Genomic DNA, 17693 nt, shown 5'->3' with positions numbered 1-17693 from the left:
TTTTTGCACGTTAGATTTTGTCCAATAAAATGGTTATTAGAAACATGTCTCCCCCTAATACCATGGAGTAGTCTTGGTGAAAACTATCTGTTAGATTTTGAGAGACCGTGAACAAGAAAAATCAACAACCAAACCAAATATGTTTTTGACTGATTGTTTATTTTTTGGGGTCAAGGGTTTTCCACATTATTACAGTCAAATTATCCCTTTAATTATACTTTATGTACACGAAACAAGAGTGAAAAATGTTAACATTGTCTATAAAGACATGTCTAAACATTCAGTTCTAAAATTGATTTTGAAGTTTTGTAAACAAGGCACATGTACAGTTGCCAGAGTCAAAACAGCATGAATAATGAAATGAATGTGATTACAGTATTTTGAAACAACACCAATATTTAGAACTTTATTTTTCCTTTTTTTTCATGGAGCTGGTCATTTAGTGTAGCGGCTAAAACACATGACCTTGACTTCTAAATCGGCTGTGTTGACCCTAATGGTGATAATAATAAGAATAAAACATCAAGTTGTTTTTGTCTTAGCTTGGCAGTCTGTTTTAATGGTTTATTTCCAAATGCCATGGCTTTGACATGTTTTTCCGAAGGTCTACTGCTTCATAGACTAATAAAGACTGAATGCAGCATGCTAACTGTGCACTTTTTTTTTTTTTTTGCAGTTATTTTTTGCATCATCTTTGAGTAAACCTTTTCCTGCAAGGTCTTTTTTTCAACAATAGAAAATTAAGTTCATTGTGCTGTTTTTCTTTTACTAAGTAACACATTGATCATTAGCACTGTTGTCTTTTTAACCACTTCAGTCTTGCTATTTGTAAACCGTAACATGCATAGACTAAAACTACTCATCTCATGTACTAGCAACTGGGCCGTGTGCTTTCTTTCGCACAACTTTCTAGTAAACTAATTTGTACTACCATTTGTTTTAACATTTGGCACCATTGCTATTGGCTATGTTTGAGGATAGGTTTTCTGTGGTTTCATGAATTGATCAGAAATACTAAAAACAAGTTCTAGAAACCAAACCAAGATTTACTTTTGAAACACTGGTTTTGTTTTGTCTGTGGTATGGACCACAGATTTCTTCATCGTCCTGAACACAAATAACGTTTGACAGTGATGAGGTCGATACAGTGGAGCTCTTAATTTCTTAGATTGCGTCGTAGGGGAGACATTGTATAAACACATAGTTTCAAGAAAAAGATAATTAACATACATTTATAAACACTCTACTTGTATATTTCAATAGTTTAAAAAATCACAGAACAATGTTTTGTTTCTTAACAATGCAACTTATGACTCGACATGGTTTGGTCCACACATAAAACTAAATTTAAAAAGGTATGCTTTTAGAAAATTATACAATATAGCACCCTGTAAGGATGGCAAAAGAAAAAAATGTGTTCATTGTGCCATGGCTGTATTGTATGCTGTTTAGCACTTTCGTTGAATTTGTTTTCCTGTTAACAGAAAATTTATTTTTCACATGCTACTTATATGGGATATGATGTTCTTGAATGATAAACTAAGTGCCCAAAGGTATCAGTTCAAAGTATTTAAGCTTTGCTGTCATTCTGTTCTAGAACATCCCTCAAGCTACTGCATGCTAAATGGAAGAGCACAGTGCAAATTTCTTCTGCAATCTCACCAAATATCTCTTCCTTCAGCCTGCTGTACTGTATAAGATCATTCAGACCTGGAACCAGTAGCTATCATTTCTGCGGCACCCAATGAATACTATTCCTGTCCTGTTGCCGTCTTGCAGTCCTGATTTTGAGGGAAAAGGGCACCTGAGGTGCCTAATCCTACAGAATCTTTGCTTCAAACAAACACCAATCACTTATTTTATATTCAAATCCTTCCGTATTACAGTATCTAGACACTTTGTCACAGTTTTAATGCACTCGAACGAACTTCTTACATTATTACGCTTAGTTCGCGACTTATACAGTTGGAACTCTCAGTTGTCGTTCTTCAAGCAGTAGACGCCGTAGAGTTTGTGTTTCTTGTCTGGGAAACCAGAGAAGCGGACGGCAGCCTCCGTGGGACTGCAGCGTCTGCGTGGTCTTGAGATTGGGTAGCGTACACTGCCGTCCGCCAACCAGCCTGCGTCACAGCGGTCATATCCCAGCAGCTTCCACGCTGCGTACATCTGCCCAACTTTGGCAATCTGAGCGTCGTCCTTTTCACACGCCTGCACTGCCTCGTCATACGTAAGTTTGAAAGGGTGTATCAAATAATAGAAACGTCCTGGAGAAGAGAAAGGGGAAAAGTGTTTATTCTCTCAAATAATATGCAGTAAGGGTATTAAACATGAGGAAGATAATTTTCATTAGAGATTCTTTGCATGGCTGAACTCAATTTGTTTTTTCCTTTCATACATTTTTTTGGAGAAGCTAGCCTATTTAAAATGTCTTTCAAACAGTGGGGAGGACAAACCTTTGTAGTTAGAGGTGAAACAGAAGACATCATATCTTTCCTTTTGCTTGTCACGCATCCCATAATTCCTCACACCAGGAATGGTGTTTTTGCCTCCACATGGCTCTCTGGGTTTGGTGATGGGGTATTGCACCGATCCGTCACTGAGCCACCCTGCATTGCACCAATCCAACCCGTCTCTCCATGCATCATACAGCTGGTCGAAAGATGCCACAATGGCATCCTGGTCTCGGCAAGCTTTCTCACCATCAGCGAAGTTCAGGTTGTAACGACCCAGTCGAGGAAAATATGGGAAAACAATGCCTGTAGAAACCCGAAGAGCATAAAATGTATTAAAATTTGATTTTTTTGCATATAGGAATCTTTAAAAATGCTCCCTGATTAGATCTGTGTAATCTGGCGATAATCAAATTCTTGATTGATAAATTGATGTATTCTCCAATGCATCAGCTAACGTAAATTAAAATTTAGGTTTATTGTAAGCAACTGAAATGATGCCAAGAATGCAGAGAGCAAGGACCAAATAAATGTCCCATTATTTGGCAATGATAGCTCTTATGTCAAGATCTTGCTGATGGTCTAGATTTATAAGTTGTTCTACTCTGCATTATAAGACCATTGAATAGCGTTTACATGGCACACAGTGTAAAGAGAGTCAGCACAATGCTATCTCATAGCTGATAGCCTCGAGGAACAGCCAAGGATGCATAAACTGTGTATAGTATTATGTGTATTATTCTGGAAAGAAAACAGCCAGTCATACGATGGCATTGTCGCTGTTTTTGTATCTGTGTGGCCCTTTTGTAGTTTCTTAAAAATTAATTCTTAAAGTTAAGTTATGTTTGAAGGAAGCCGGATATGTACACAACCTATTAATATAACCAAATGACAACTGTTAAAGACATTATTTTTCTAAAAATTACATGGTAGATGTGCCTAGTCATGTTTGTTGTTCACTAGCAAAACTTAGCTGCTTAAACTGCTTGACCCAAGAAATCTTGCTAGTCAATCTAGTTTTAAAGCATGGTAGTTGCATTACCACACCAGCATCTAAATCCTCAGGAACAAAATTAAAACAATCTGTGAGACATTGTTGTAGTGCATGGCTCAATGTCGCTAGAGAGACCAGGAAAATCCAGGTATATTAGCAACATAAATCTATGCTTTACCTTGCAGGTCAAGTGAGACAACTGCTGTATCATCCTCCAAGCCATCGATGATTTCACACTTGTATTTCCCATAATCCTCCAGAGTGATGTCAGTGATAACTAGTGAAGCATCATTCTTGCCGGCATCCTGCAGGTGTACGCGGCCATGGAATCGACCGTAGCTCTTTTTGTGGAAACCCATAGCTACGAACACATCGATTTCCTTCAGATAGTCTGAAGTCAGTTTAGTCCATTTAATCCTCAGTTTGGGATTTGGGGGAGATGAGGGATCCCGGTTGAATTTGCATTGCAGTGTGGCATTGCCACCACGTTGCGAGATTACTTTGGGTTGTGCTGTGTCAACTGACAGTCTGGGACCATTTTCTGAAAGTCAAAGAAAGAGATATTCAGATTGTCAGTCAAAGAAATAAACAAAAAAAAAAATGCAGAGTGCGACTGAGTTAATAGCCTTTGCTCTGATTTTTTTTTTTTGTGTGTGTTCCAAGGCCTGTTGCATTGATCAGTGTTCAATAACTTAAGGCGTTTTGCAAATATGATAGCTTGAATTCATCCTTGTCTATTGCTACAGGCTTTTGTGGTTATGCAAACACACAAATCATTGTTATTTTTAGATTTCAGAGAAATAGAAACTCCCCTACATGTTTATGATAGAAACGTAAGAGTGACTGTGTATGAAGGCACTCCAGGAGGTGTTGCAACCATTTTAGTGCACAAATAATTAGAGAAATGTGTGGCAGTTTTTTTTTTTTCTTAAATCCATCATCGAAAAACTACATTATTGCACTTTTGTACCTATTGTAACTAAACTGAACAAAATTATAAACGCAACACTTTTGTTTTTGACCACAATTTTCATGAGCTTAACTTTTTCTATGTACACAAGCCTATTTCTCTCAAATATTGTTCACAAATCTGTCTAAATCTGTGTTAGTGAGCACTTCTCCTTTGCCGAGATAATCCATCCACCTCACAGGTGTGGCATATCAAGATGCTGATTAGACAGCATGATTATTGCACAGGCTGGCCATAATAAAAGGCCACTCTAAAATGTGTAGTTTTATCACACAGCACAATGCCACAGATGTTGCAAGTTTTGAGGGAGTGTGCAATTGGCATGCTGACTGCAGGAATGTCCAACAGAGCTGTTGCCCGTGAATTGAATGTTCATTTCTCTACCATAAGCCATCTCCAAAGGCGTTTCAGAGAATTTGGCAGTACATCCAACCGGCCTCACAACCGCAGACCACATGTAACCACACCAGCCCAGGACCTCCACATCCAGCATCTTCACCTCCAAGATCGTCTGAGACCAGCCACCCAGACAGCTGCTGCAACAATCGGTTTGCATAGCCAAAGAATTTCTGCACAAACTATCAGAAACAGTCTCAGGGAAGCTCATCTGCATGCTCGTCGTCCTCATCGGGGTCTCGACCTGATTGCAGTTCATCATCGTAACCGACTTGAGAGGGCAAATGCTCACATTCAATGACGTCTAGCACTTTGGAGAGGTGTTCTCTTCACGGATGAATCCTGGTTTTCACTGTATAGGGCAGATGGCAGACAGCGTGTATGGCGTCGTGTGGGTGAGCGGTTTGCTGGTGTCAACGTTGTGGATCGAGTGGCCCATGGTGGCGGTGGGGTTATGGTATGAGCAGGCGTATGTTATGGCCAATGAACATGGGTGCATCTTATTGATGGCATTTTGAATGCACATACCGAGATACCGTGACGAGATCCTGAGGCCCATTGTTGTGCCATTCATCCACAACCATCACCTCATGTTGCAGCATGATAATGCACGGCCCCATGTTGCAAGGATCTGTACACAATTCCTGGAAGCTGAAAACATCCCAGTTCTTGCATGGCCAGCATACTCACCGGACATGTCACCCATTGAGCATGTTTGGGATGCTCTGGATCGGCGTATACGACAGCGTGTTCCAGTTCCTGCCAATATACAGCAACTTCGCACAGCCATTGAAGAGGAGTGGACCAACATTCCACAGGCCACAATCAACAACCTGATCAACTCTATGCAAAAGGAGATGTGTTGCACTGCGTGGGGAAAATGGTGGTCACACCAGACTGGTTTTCGGACCCCCCGAATACAGTAAAACTACACATTTTAGAGTGGCATTTTATTGTGGCCAGCCTGTGCAATAATCATGCTGTCTAATCAGCATCTTGATATGCCACACCTGTGAGGTGGATGGATTATCTCTGCAAAGGAGAAGTGCTCACTAACACAGATTTAGACTGATTTGTGAACAATATTTGAGCGAAATAGGCCTTTTGTGTACGTAGAAAAAGTCTTAGATCTATGAGTTCAGCTCATGAAAAATGGGGCAAAAACAAAAGTTTATTTTTTTTAAATCGTTTATAATTTTGTTCAGTGTATAAATAGTTTAGGGTAGGGTTGTAGGCTATGATAAGCTTTCCTCATTTTGGTTGGTAACATTTTACAAAATGGGATATGATGAAAATAGGCTGGCAAATTTCCCAGATGTGTTGTGGGATCAGTAATCACAGAGAGAAGAAAGGTAAATCTAGAAGAGTTGAAGAGGGCTTTTAATATGGTCCATATTTACATGGTGGTTTTGTTTTTCACTCATGCCATTCATTACATATGGATGCTTTATCAATTTGTCATCTATATGCAGTAAATGTAATCATAGAGTAACAACTGTGGAGGTCATGGGAACACTGTGGCCTGCTCTCAGTTTCTTAACGTTTTTGCCATTCTCTAAAGTCATCTGGTTCTCATAACGACCTATTCGGGACCCAATGGAGGCATGATTGGAGTATATCGTCCAAGGTAAAACCAGTGTTTTAATTTATAATTAAGTGTTTGAGGAATTTGTATGTCTAGATAAAACTCTCCCAAGCTCTTCTTCATTACCAGACTAAAGGATAAAGACTCACACCCCCGGTTTCACAGACAAGGCTTAAGACTATTCCTAGACTAAAATGTAAGTCTGAGCTGTTTCAGCTGAAATAAACTTGCACTGACTGATCATAAAATATATCAGTGCCTTTATTTTGTCTCAAGATGCACACCAGTAATGTTTTTTTCTAAGCATGTTTATAAAAATTACTTAAATGTCCTAATTGAACTATGGCCTAATCCTGGTTTAGTCTAAGACCTGTCTGTGCAACCGGGCCTCAATGTCAAATAACCTGAGTTAAGAGTTCTCAACAACGATTGGTTCTGTGGATCTGGTGAAAACCTGCAAGTTATCCAGTCAACCAAGACACGCTGCAGCTAAACTACAGTTAAACTCAACTTATGCTACAGGAATGCTTCTTTGTCAAAACTCCAACCAAAAATGTATTACAGGCACTGGCACAGTGTCCTAACCAGGTGCGATGCAACAAGTTTCCATCTATAATGTGCAAGAAAGCATGTGATTTCACTGGGGGCTACTTTGCATGCCCCTAAAAAGAAATAGAAGATTGAATCCAAGCTACCAAGTCTTGTTGTGCATTAGATGTGGTTGATTGGGTAAAAACAGATTAGCATTGCGGAGATAGCTGTTATCATTTGTCATTGCATCATTCCTTGCCCCAGGGCAAAAAGTGTTGTTTTTATACTAATTAATACTTACTATATTGTTGTTCACACCAACCAAAAACTTGTTTTTTTTGCAGATGCAGTTGAGGGAGGTTGATTACTACTATAATCAGATGTCAGCATGAATAAATACTGAACCCCAATAGTTTATCAAATATTTAACACTTGTAGTAAGTAATTCAGTCCACTTTGCGTCCTGTGACGTGAGCCAGAGGGTTTAGAATCACCTAAGCCGACACCCGATGAGATAATTACGGTAAGTGTCCCTGTTAAGAAATGCTGGAGGGGGAACACCATTTTAGGGGATGGGCAGTACAACCCCCGCTCTGTCTCTCTCTCACTTTCTGTCTCACTTTTTGTCTCTCTTCTCCACTCTTTCTACTATTTCCTCTCACACACAATCATAAACACACCTTTTCCCATCTCTTACCTGAAATGTATATAGTCCTGTAGAGTTCCAGGTCACTGTATGCTTCTTCAAAGCTGTCAGCTCGGCTCTCGGAGAGGACCAAGAGGATGAAAAGAAGGAAGGTCATCTTGATTTATAGCACCGGGGGGTGGGGGGTACTTCACTACATGAGAGAATGCAAAAATAAGGGACAGTCAGACAATATGCATTTTCCAAAACACTCATCCACTGTATATCCAATCCAAGAAGGAGACGTTCTTTAGAGTTGTATTATTAGGCTTTACTAAAAACAATCTCAATTCATTTTCTGTGGAGTTCGAGAGAGAGCTCAGTTTTGTGTGACTTGCACCAGATCCCCTGCATGTTTCCATCTGCAGTAACTGTGCAGTACTGTCACGCACACACCAGCGCACGCTGTGTCCTTTTCACCACATCTCCCAGAAAGACACTTACACAAATAGGGCAAGGTACATAAATAAATGACTAGGACTGTTAAACGCATGCATAAATCCCAATTAACACCAGTGCTGCAGGACTGCTTCCTGTACCCTTCACCTTAAGAAGCACTGAAGTGTGATAAAAGTGCAGTCAAGATGGCACAAACTAGCACAAAACTTTGCTGGCATACTTCTAAAGCACAGACCGTCTCCCTACAGACTCAGAGCTCAGAAAAGACTTACCATCTTACGGAGCGTGTGCTCCCGGCCACTAGCGCATGTAAGGACAGCTACGCAAAAGATCAGGATTAGAAAGTGTGTAGAGTCTTCTCTCCCTCTCTCTCTGCAGTCACTCTGATTGATTCGTTTTTTCTTCATTCATTTCAGAGTGCTGACGCACTGAGGTAGTTCCTCTCTACTGCAGTCAGCAGAACTGCTCTGCAGAGTAGCCAACCCCCCCAGACCCAGCCTGCAAACAGTCATTACGCATACCAGGAAGCCACTGCTGATAACAGTGAGGACTCACAGATGCAGTGCCCTCTCCTGTGACAGATAAGTTACCACAGTACAGTGAGCTTGCTCAACTGTGACAAGGTAAAATCATATCCTGCAGGAGAAGGATACCAAGTTCTCTGTTGCGAAAAAGACGAAATACAATCCAAAGGATCTCCAGGAATTGGAGGGTCTGCTATGCTAAATTGCCCTATGAGGCCACTTTATAGCACAATTGTTACAGCTGAAAGAATTTGTTCCCGCCTTTTTAGTGTAACGACTGTCAACATGCTCTGTTTTGCAGGCTGATGGTTAACCAAACACACTAACTGTGCTGTTGACAGATAACACTGTTACGAATCACATTCCTTTGTGACACTCCATTGTGTACAGTGAGGTCAAGCACAGGGAAAACAGTCCATGCCTTTAGTTTTCAAATGTGGGTAAACGTCTTAAACGCATAGACTGCAGTTGATCAGAAAACAGCAATGGTTTAGAAACAGTGCCAGACCACCAGCTAATTCACATAAGCATCACAAGAATCTTAGTCTTGCACAACTAGAGAACTTATCTTCTGGGAAGAGGCACCAATTCTGCAATCGGGAGAAAACTCCCTTGTTGCTGCCAGGAAACGGTTACAGATTTGATAGTTGAATTTGCTTTAATACTCTGATGCTTCTTAACCTTGTACTCCTCTTGTTTTTGGACATTTAAGCCAGGTTGCTGTTGCCGCCTTGACTTTAAATCCCATTCTTTGCAATAAACAACAAATGAAGCTGCCAAAGCCTAACAATGGTCTTTAAGCAGTATAATAGTTGCCTGATCAGGCCTCTTGCAGACTCGTTGTGCAGTGGAATATGAGTGGATAAGTATGGCGTAATTTGCAAAGAAAATAAATGACTTGTCAACAATCTGAAGTCTGGAACAGGTCCTGATTAAACATGCTTGTTTAACTCGAGCAATTTAACTTTCCAATCCTCATATGGAAATCTCTTTTGCAAGACCCAAACCTTTAATTTGTTACACTTTTTTATGATGTAAAGTGTTTAGTTAACTGGGCTTTTTAGCAAGGGTCTATTAGTGTCATTTTAAAGTGATGTTTTGATAGCAGTGGATCTGAAATTAACTTCCCTGATGTAAATAGTACTTTTTAATGAATTGGGGTTGGCTCATAAATGACCTATTTCAAAGATAGGAAAGCATTTGTGTTTTTGCATAGAACTAAATATTTACAGTATTCCCTTTTGTTAGAAGAAGAAAAGATATTGCTTGACACTGTGTAGGTCATATACGCACAATTTGACAATATAAACAGTTTGACTACACAATGTTCATTGGAAATGGAGTCAGCACAGCCTGGGGGGGGGGGGGTCATTTTATGATGTCACTTCCCAAGAACTCGCTCCTTCTCGTTCCCGAGCAGCTGTGAAGCTCAAAGCAATTATGGATCCGATTTGGCCAGAACCTCATTTCCCTTTAAACCCCATTCCGTAATGTGCCAAAACATAATCCCTTAAGTGGTTGATTTGAGTAGTCATTGCTGATCACTTTGCATTACTATGAGGGATATTTCTTTCCTTGTTTGGCAGTAGATCTCCAGATGTGATAGCGGTTGTGTTTCTCTCTTGTTCATTCACTAAGTGCCAAACAAATATATAGCTTCCACTGATCATGCATTACGCTCGTCAACTTGATTTCAACAAAAATTCAGAAAGCATTAAGTATAATGGCAGTTGGTTATAATAAATGCATTTTTGCAATTTATAGATCAACATATGCTGTATCAGCCAGACTGATTAACCTGTCAATATTTAACCATTTCAATCTAACTCATACTTGCAGAACAGAGATGTTCTTTAGAGATTCTGATAACACCTGATAGCAGTATCAGAGAGTAAACTCTCATTTAAATTTGAGATGAATGTATGTGTGTGTTAAATGAGGATTTGTCTGCAATGTGTTTGTTAAATGGGTTCATTATTCTTGTCATGAAATGCAGACATAATTGAACGGCTTAAGGCGGCAAACCTGCTGAGTCCACAGTAGACCTTTGCAGATGGCAGTGGTGATTTCCAGGTAAATGCAAAAACAGTTCAACAAAAATAGATGCAGTGTAAACCTGTGATTTCAATGACTCATGTTTAAAGATTACGTTTGATTCTACAAAGCACACAGTAACCCTTAATCTCCATAACATCAGTAAGAGGACTGTTTCCACCCTTCAAACGATTCGCTGTCTTTGAAGGCCACAGCATCTCTCTTCACTAGACATTAGACCGATGACAGTGTATGAATGGGATCCTAAAATCTCCCATTTATAGTGAGATCACTTATTTCCGATGTCTGTCACACACAGGTTCTGCTCAAAAAAAGTCCTGTTTCAGTGATTGAGGACAGTTTTACGCAAAATTTAAATTGAGGAAACCGTTTGAACTTTACAGCATAATTCCAGCATTAGCTTTGTAAATGTTTGTGGATGAAACATTTATTGAAATCACCACCATGTCCTACAGTCTGCTGGTATAAGATACATGTATTTATAGAAAGATATGTCTTAGACTTTTAAATATATACTGAAAATTCTGGCAGTAATTTTAAAATATTCATATAGCACAATTATTCAGACTTTGAAATGACCTAAAACATAAATTTAATTTAAAATTCAAATGTAATGAAATATTTATAGATTTGATAGTACTGGATAGATTTGTTTCGGGCAACACTGATTGAATTGTCTGCTTCACTTTTAATTTTCCAGGCTGATTAACTATAAGTATTTCTAAACCGTGCCGAAAGACTGGCTCCATTGACGGGTTAATTGGGTGGGCCATTACACAGTCTTCGATATCCAAAAACCACTCCCAAAAACAAAAGATCCATGTCACAACATCTAAAATCTTTCCATGTGTTTTCTCTAGGGGTCAGGCGTGTGTTCGACCCCCACTGCAAGCACTCAATAAAGTGAGTTCATTTCATGGACTCATAAGTCAAATCCATTTGTTACAGGTGCCATATTTAACATATTTGTCTTAAAATTTATTAATACACTGACATATTTTTTTGCATTCTGTCAATCAAACAAATAACAGACTTGAAAACTGAAAATCATTCATTATTTATTCTCCTTTGTTGTTCCAAACATGATGGAAAGTGAGATTTTATGTGTTGGTTTCTGGGTTATAGAGCAGGGTTAAATAGGGTTCCTCGATCTCTATCAAAACACATTCTAATGTTTTGCTGAATTTGAGAAAAACATGAAAAGTTCAGAAAACAGTTCAGCCATTCATAATGAACAATAAGGAGATGCTCTGTTGTAAATAATACAAAGAGTCTTTCTGATTTCCTACTATTTTGTGATGTGTGGCACTGGCAAATGACTGAGAAATACTTTTTTTCTAAAAAAAAAAAAAAAAAAAGAACACTGAATAATTTGTTATCCAGTTCAACATATGTTCACTTCTGTACATTGTCAGATGAACATACATACTAATTGTGACCCTGGACCACAAAACCAGTCTTAAGTCGCTGGGGTATATTTGTAGCAACAGCCAAAAATACATTGTATGGGTCAAAATTATTGATTTTTCTTTTATGCCAAAAATCATTAGGATATTAAGATCATGTTCCATCAAGATATTTTGTACATTTCCTACTGTGACTATATCAAAAATTAAGTTTTGATTAGTAATATGCATTGCTAAGAACTTCATTTGGACAACTTTAAAGGCGATTTTCTCAATATTTTGATTTATTTGCACCATCAGATTCCAGATTTTCAAATAGTAGTATCGCTGCCAAATATTGTCCGATCAATGGAAAGCTTATTTATTCAGCTTTCTGATGATCTATAAATCTAAATTTAGAAAAAATGGACCCTTATGACCAGTTTTGTGGTCCAGGGTCACAACTGTAAGGTGATCTTTAAAGATCCCTTTTAGTGCTGTTTGATACAGTAGCGGTCTTGGACGTTATACTGACACCCACTGGTGATGCTGCAGTTTCACGCAAACTTTTTTTGGTTACTAATGGCATTTTAGAAATATCCTGTTTATGTGATTTCAACATGGCAGCCAATTAAACATCTCATCTAGGGCACTGATATGACCGCAATCCTCATCGCATGTGAGTGGACATCATTGGGAATCAAACAATGACGATAGTTTTTCAAGCATGTTCTACGGCATTTTCCACAATTTGTGTTTCCCACTGGTCAGAAAATTGTGAATTATATATTTATTTATCAAACTGTTTGCTTGCATATGCAACAATGGAATTGATGTCAGGGACACAAAACATAATCATTATCCTAAAATGTGTATGTTTGCTGTACTGTGGCCACTTGTATTTACTTGAATATTTGCTGCCTGCAGCTATATTTTTGGCAAGTATTAAATGCAATATTTGAAGTGGAAAAACTTACTGCGTCTCTAAAGCTGCATTAGTTTAATTCACGCACCATTACTTTAATGGTGGGAGGAAACGCCAGTTGTGTAAATATAACCTTTTCATTCAGCTTGCACATGCTCCTTACTGTTCTGTAAGTATGTTCCATGTTCGTTTAAGGCAATGTACCTCCTATTCATAGACTCCGGCATGAGGAAGGGTTCTGTGCTGAGTGCATAAAGAGCCTTTGACTTGGCAGCACTACCTGGGTGTGTTAACAAAGGTGCTCAAAATGTGGACTCATAAAGCGAGGCTGATGGACAGAAGATGGACTTTTGATCAGGCAGCAGGTAGAATTCCTGACAGTTGGATACTCAGAGGGTAAAAACTGGGTTACTCTTGATATATCTAATTTATTTCAAAGCTAAATATTCTGTACTACAAATACACTCTTAGTTTGAGAGAATATTTCTTCTAGCGTTTCACGGGGTGGGTTCGTGGTGGTCCACCCACCCGGCATCTCATTAGAGTTCTGTGGGTTTTGATGTCACCCTCGCACCACCTTAACATGCACAAAGAGTCTTCAGTGCTTATCCATAAACTAAAACCGTCTCTCTGCCACATCTCCAACCAATCCACACACTGCCTCGACAAGCCGGATACTCTTCCACATAATGAATGACAAATTCTGTAAAGAATGGTGCAAAATACTGTCTAGCTACTCTAAACAATAGACTGCATGTGTTACTTTTACAGGAAATGAAGCACATTTAAACATCTATTAAAACTGAAATATGCTATTTAAAGCATCCTCAACAAAGGTCAGCCTGTAACGGTCTCAGTCCAAATAGATGTTTTAGAATGTATTGAAATCCAGTCTCAAAAGGCATGTTTTTATTAGAGTGCCTGTTGCCATCTGACCTTTTGAAAGTCACTAGAAATGAAGGTCCCACTTAAAACTAATAGTAATTTTATACAGTATAGCTTGATGCCATAGTAGAACCTTTGTAAGTTTCATCAAAGCTTTTATATCGTGTCCAAAAAACCATAACTTGATATCCTGATACAATGAAAAACAGCTCTTCAAAACCAGATGATCTTTACTAAGTGCACGAAAGAACATTCTGATCTGGACAAAATACAGCGACAGTTTTACTCAAATCCACTTAACAGCACCGGTCTAAGCATGAAATGAACAATGTTTAATGAGATAAAACAGACTCTCTGAATGATGCAACATATTAACCTAGAGGAGACCAGGGGTGAAATGAATTGCATCGCCCAAGGCCACCCTCCTCTACAGCACTGTGGAGAATAAGCATGAAAGGTCACTTGGAAAATCGGCTGGTTTAATGTGTTCTGCCAACCATGTGAGGAAAAAGTCAGAGTTCAACCATGGTCATCACAGACCACCAGACACATCTTTGAGAAAGCTGGTGATGTGGCCTTGAGATCAGCAGCCAAACAGCTGCCAGACAGATCCGATTAACCACCACTAAATACAAAACAAGGCAACATGCATTACATTCACCAGCTTTACATAAAGAAACACCGTGTCTGCTGAAACAATGGTGCTACCAACTTAAAGACCAGGCAGATGGAAAAGGAACTATTTTGTTGCAGTTGTACATAATTTGTAAACTTTTAGCATGACATAAATATATGAAAGTGCATTGTTTCAACTCCAGGTCTGTCTATTTTTAACTTGGGGAAAAAAGTTGGGCAAGTTTCACCATAGTAGTTCACTAAAGCTCCAAACCGATAGATGGCAAACTCAGCCCTCCATGCAATACTGAGTGCTTCATTCATGTCAAATAAAGCCATGCATTATTAATTTATACTTTTACACATTCTTGGCCCCCAATATTTGTTTAACCAGCTGTTTCTTCTCAGCACGTTTGCCTGTATTGAAGTGGACCCTCTGTATGTGCCTATTTTGCCCTGTAAGAACATTCTGTCATTGCATCGACTCAACAAGCAGGCTTTTCACTCTGCAGAATGTGGGCTACACTTGTTGGTCTCTTTGGAGCCAGGCTGTCTCATAATTCATTGAGAAATAACAAGGGGAAGTTGTTTGTGTTAATGTTAATGGGAGTATTCATGAATTGACTCAACTGCTGGTAAACCACTAAACAGCCATAAAGATAAAACAAATTGAGAGATTGAGACCAAGATGTGGCCAACATGAATGCAATTACAGTTCTTACTAAACCTCAAAAGATTGCCAAATCATAATACTGAGAATCAATACTGTTAATATGTAAATAATACTGGAAATCAAGTTTACATTATACCGTTGTAAACACATTTGATTTACTTAAAAATAATTGGTTTAACAATCATCTGAAGAACACTAAATATTTTCTTTCCAATACTTGATTATGATTTCTTGTCACGTGACAACAAAATGGGTTACGGTATTTTGGTTATACCACACTGACACGTTTTTAAATATTCCTATTTTAATATTTTTTTAAAGAAAAAATAAAAGTTTATTCCAAAGTACTATACATTAACTTTTTCTTTTTAATACAAGCCATCATAACACAAAAGAAGTCACTGTATAAAATGCATTTGAATGTTTTCTGAGCGTCACATCATTTATTATATTTCCAACATATTTAAGAACTTTTTACGTAATCTAGTGTATTCCCAAATTCGCGTATGCTAAAATCATGCAAGAGTTGAATATGTTTCTGAATGTGAAGAATACGGTCACTAATAGCATCGGTTGTTCTCCAGGTGTGTTATTAAACAGCCTGTATTGTGTTATGATCATTAATAAACGGTGTGTGTAATGACAGGCTCTTACCTTGTGAAGCAGAGCTCTGCGTCCTGCTGAATGATCTCTGGTGGGCTCCAGCATCAGAAATGCTCGCAGATTTTCACACACGTCACAGAATGAGGCAGACCCCGCGGGAAACACACGCACGCGCGCGCGCGCACTGACAGAGAGATGCTGTGCGTCATCAAGAATGTTACAAAGTTACAGTAACACGTTACAATGTATTTTTACGAAAAATAAGTGTATTCCAGTGTGCTATTAGTATACTACTTTTAAACAAAAAAAAATTAGGAAAGTATACTTTGTCTACTTTTTATGTACTTCTCAGAAATATACTTAAAATGACATTTAAGTATACTTGACTTATACTTTTCGTTATTTATGAAAAGTGTTTAAAAAAAGTGCATGAAACTTGCATAAAATTTTTTTGTTTAAAAGCAGATCTGTTCTGTCTTTTGATGTTTTATGTTCAGATATTCATATAACAAAATATATACAAAATAATACCTAAATAGGTACAGCAGTATACTTAAAGTATTAAAGTTCACCTTAAAAAAATTTACGAGTATACTTTCAGTATAAAACTATTAAACTAGTAGTTTACTGAGACTATGCTTCAAAGTGAACTAAAAATGCTACTACAAGTATTTAATTAGTAAACTATCAGTATACCTATAAGTTGACTTTTAGTATAATTATAGTACAAGCTAAAAACACTGATGTAAACTAGTTATGTACTTAAAGTTTACTACTGTTATACACAAAGTATACTTAAAAGTATACATTTATACACTGGAAAGTGGGCCAATTTAGTTACAAGTATACTACTAGTACACTGATATATGTATACTTAAAGTACATACTTAAAAATATACTTGACCTTTACTTATGTATACTTAATAAAATAAACGAAGTATACTATGTTTTATTAAGGGTAGCAGTGGCGTGATGAGTTGTTTTTCCACATATATCTCATGATTATTTATATATGATGAATTCAGGTTAATTGGTACATTTTTCTCTATTAACTCAATGGCAAAACGTTTGCCTGAATTTAACTGTAAGAATATATATACTGTAGAAATGATTATTACACGTTTCTTGTCAAGTAGGATAGAAATCATAACATGCTTTTGATGCTTCTTATTGAAATATAATTGTAATGCTCCACAGTAGACAGAAATGCATAAAGAATACAGCTTTGCATGGACATGAGGGTGAGTAAATGATGACAGAATTGTCATTGCTTTGTAAACTATGACTTTAAATATCACGTTTTACTTCATTGTTAATATCCGTCACAAACACGCTCTATAAGGACACTTTACTCAGTGTGTCTAGATGGTTTCAAAGGTTTTTAATCATCTGAAATCAAATATCCTCTCTGCAGGTTACTAGATATGGTCAGAATGAAAAATGATGGTTGACATAATGTACTTTTTTGGATAGAATTTGGAAAGCATGCAGTTTTAAATCCAGCCTAATTTGGTAAAGAAATCTTAAAACATCATTTGTAATACGCCATTGCTTCACTTAGAGAAAGCAGTCTTGGATGCCTTCATTGCAGAAAGATAAGGTTACAACTCTATTTTTGGTGATTTCATTCAACACCGTTTCTTGGAGAGTTTTGGCAGCATTAGGGCATTCGCTTTTCCACCTGAAGACATTTTTAGCTTCAGAAGGAAACTTTCACGCAGCTGGTTTCCACATGACAAAGCATTCTTTCAGTTTAAGAGGTAACTACAAAACTACACATAAACATTGCTCAAGGATTAATGCAGGATATTTCCACTCTGAACGTGCAATAGCATTGTATGAAGAAGAGATTTGTCATTCATAATTCATAATGTAGCAGGATGCCCAGTGTAACCGTGATCACAGATCTGTTTAATTGTTGCAACATAGTCTCAGCTTTACACCTGTGTTTGAAATAATCAGTATTTATTTCTTTTGGACACAAAAAAACATTTTTATTAAGTCTGTTCATATTCCAC

At 37.9% G+C, this 17693-nt stretch overlaps 1 protein-coding gene across 2 annotated transcripts; it reads right to left on the bottom strand.

Moving 5' to 3' along the window:
* Positions 1–147: 147 nt before the first annotated feature.
* hapln1b (hyaluronan and proteoglycan link protein 1b) lies at positions 148–15840 on the bottom strand. Of its 2 annotated transcripts, none has more exons than XM_079407646.1 (5): positions 15727–15840; positions 7624–7765; positions 3623–3985; positions 2454–2756; positions 148–2264 (listed from the first exon to the last, which is right to left on the bottom strand). In XM_079407646.1, the coding sequence occupies exons 2-5, from the start codon at positions 7727–7729 to the stop codon at positions 1975–1977; spliced, it is 1062 nt and encodes a 353-aa protein (XP_079263772.1). In that variant the 5' UTR covers positions 7730–7765; positions 15727–15840; the 3' UTR covers positions 148–1974. The 2 variants fall into 2 exon arrangements, with proteins under 2 accessions (XP_079263772.1, XP_079263771.1); XM_079407645.1 differs by lacking the exon at positions 15727–15840 and adding an exon at positions 8283–8505.
* Between the last annotated feature and the right edge of the window lie 1853 nt (positions 15841–17693).

The sequence above is a fragment of the Barbus barbus genome, assembly GCF_936440315.1.
Source record: "Barbus barbus genome assembly, chromosome: 45".
NCBI classification, from domain to species: Eukaryota; Metazoa; Chordata; class Actinopteri; order Cypriniformes; family Cyprinidae; genus Barbus; species Barbus barbus.
This window is presented reverse-complemented; position numbering and strand designations above follow the sequence as displayed.

Excerpts from the sequence above, each read along its gene's own strand:
- hapln1b (XM_079407646.1), bottom strand. The coding sequence starts at position 7,729 with ATGACCTTCCTTCTTTTCATCCTCTTGGTCCTCTCCGAGAGCCGAGCT. Across the intron at positions 3,986-7,623 it reads CAGGACTATATACATTTCAG|AAAATGGTCCCAGACTGTCA; the intron begins GTAAGAGATGGG and ends TTTGACTTTCAG. Across the intron at positions 2,757-3,622 it reads TGTCTCACTTGACCTGCAAG|GCATTGTTTTCCCATATTTT; the intron begins GTAAAGCATAGA and ends GGGTTTCTACAG.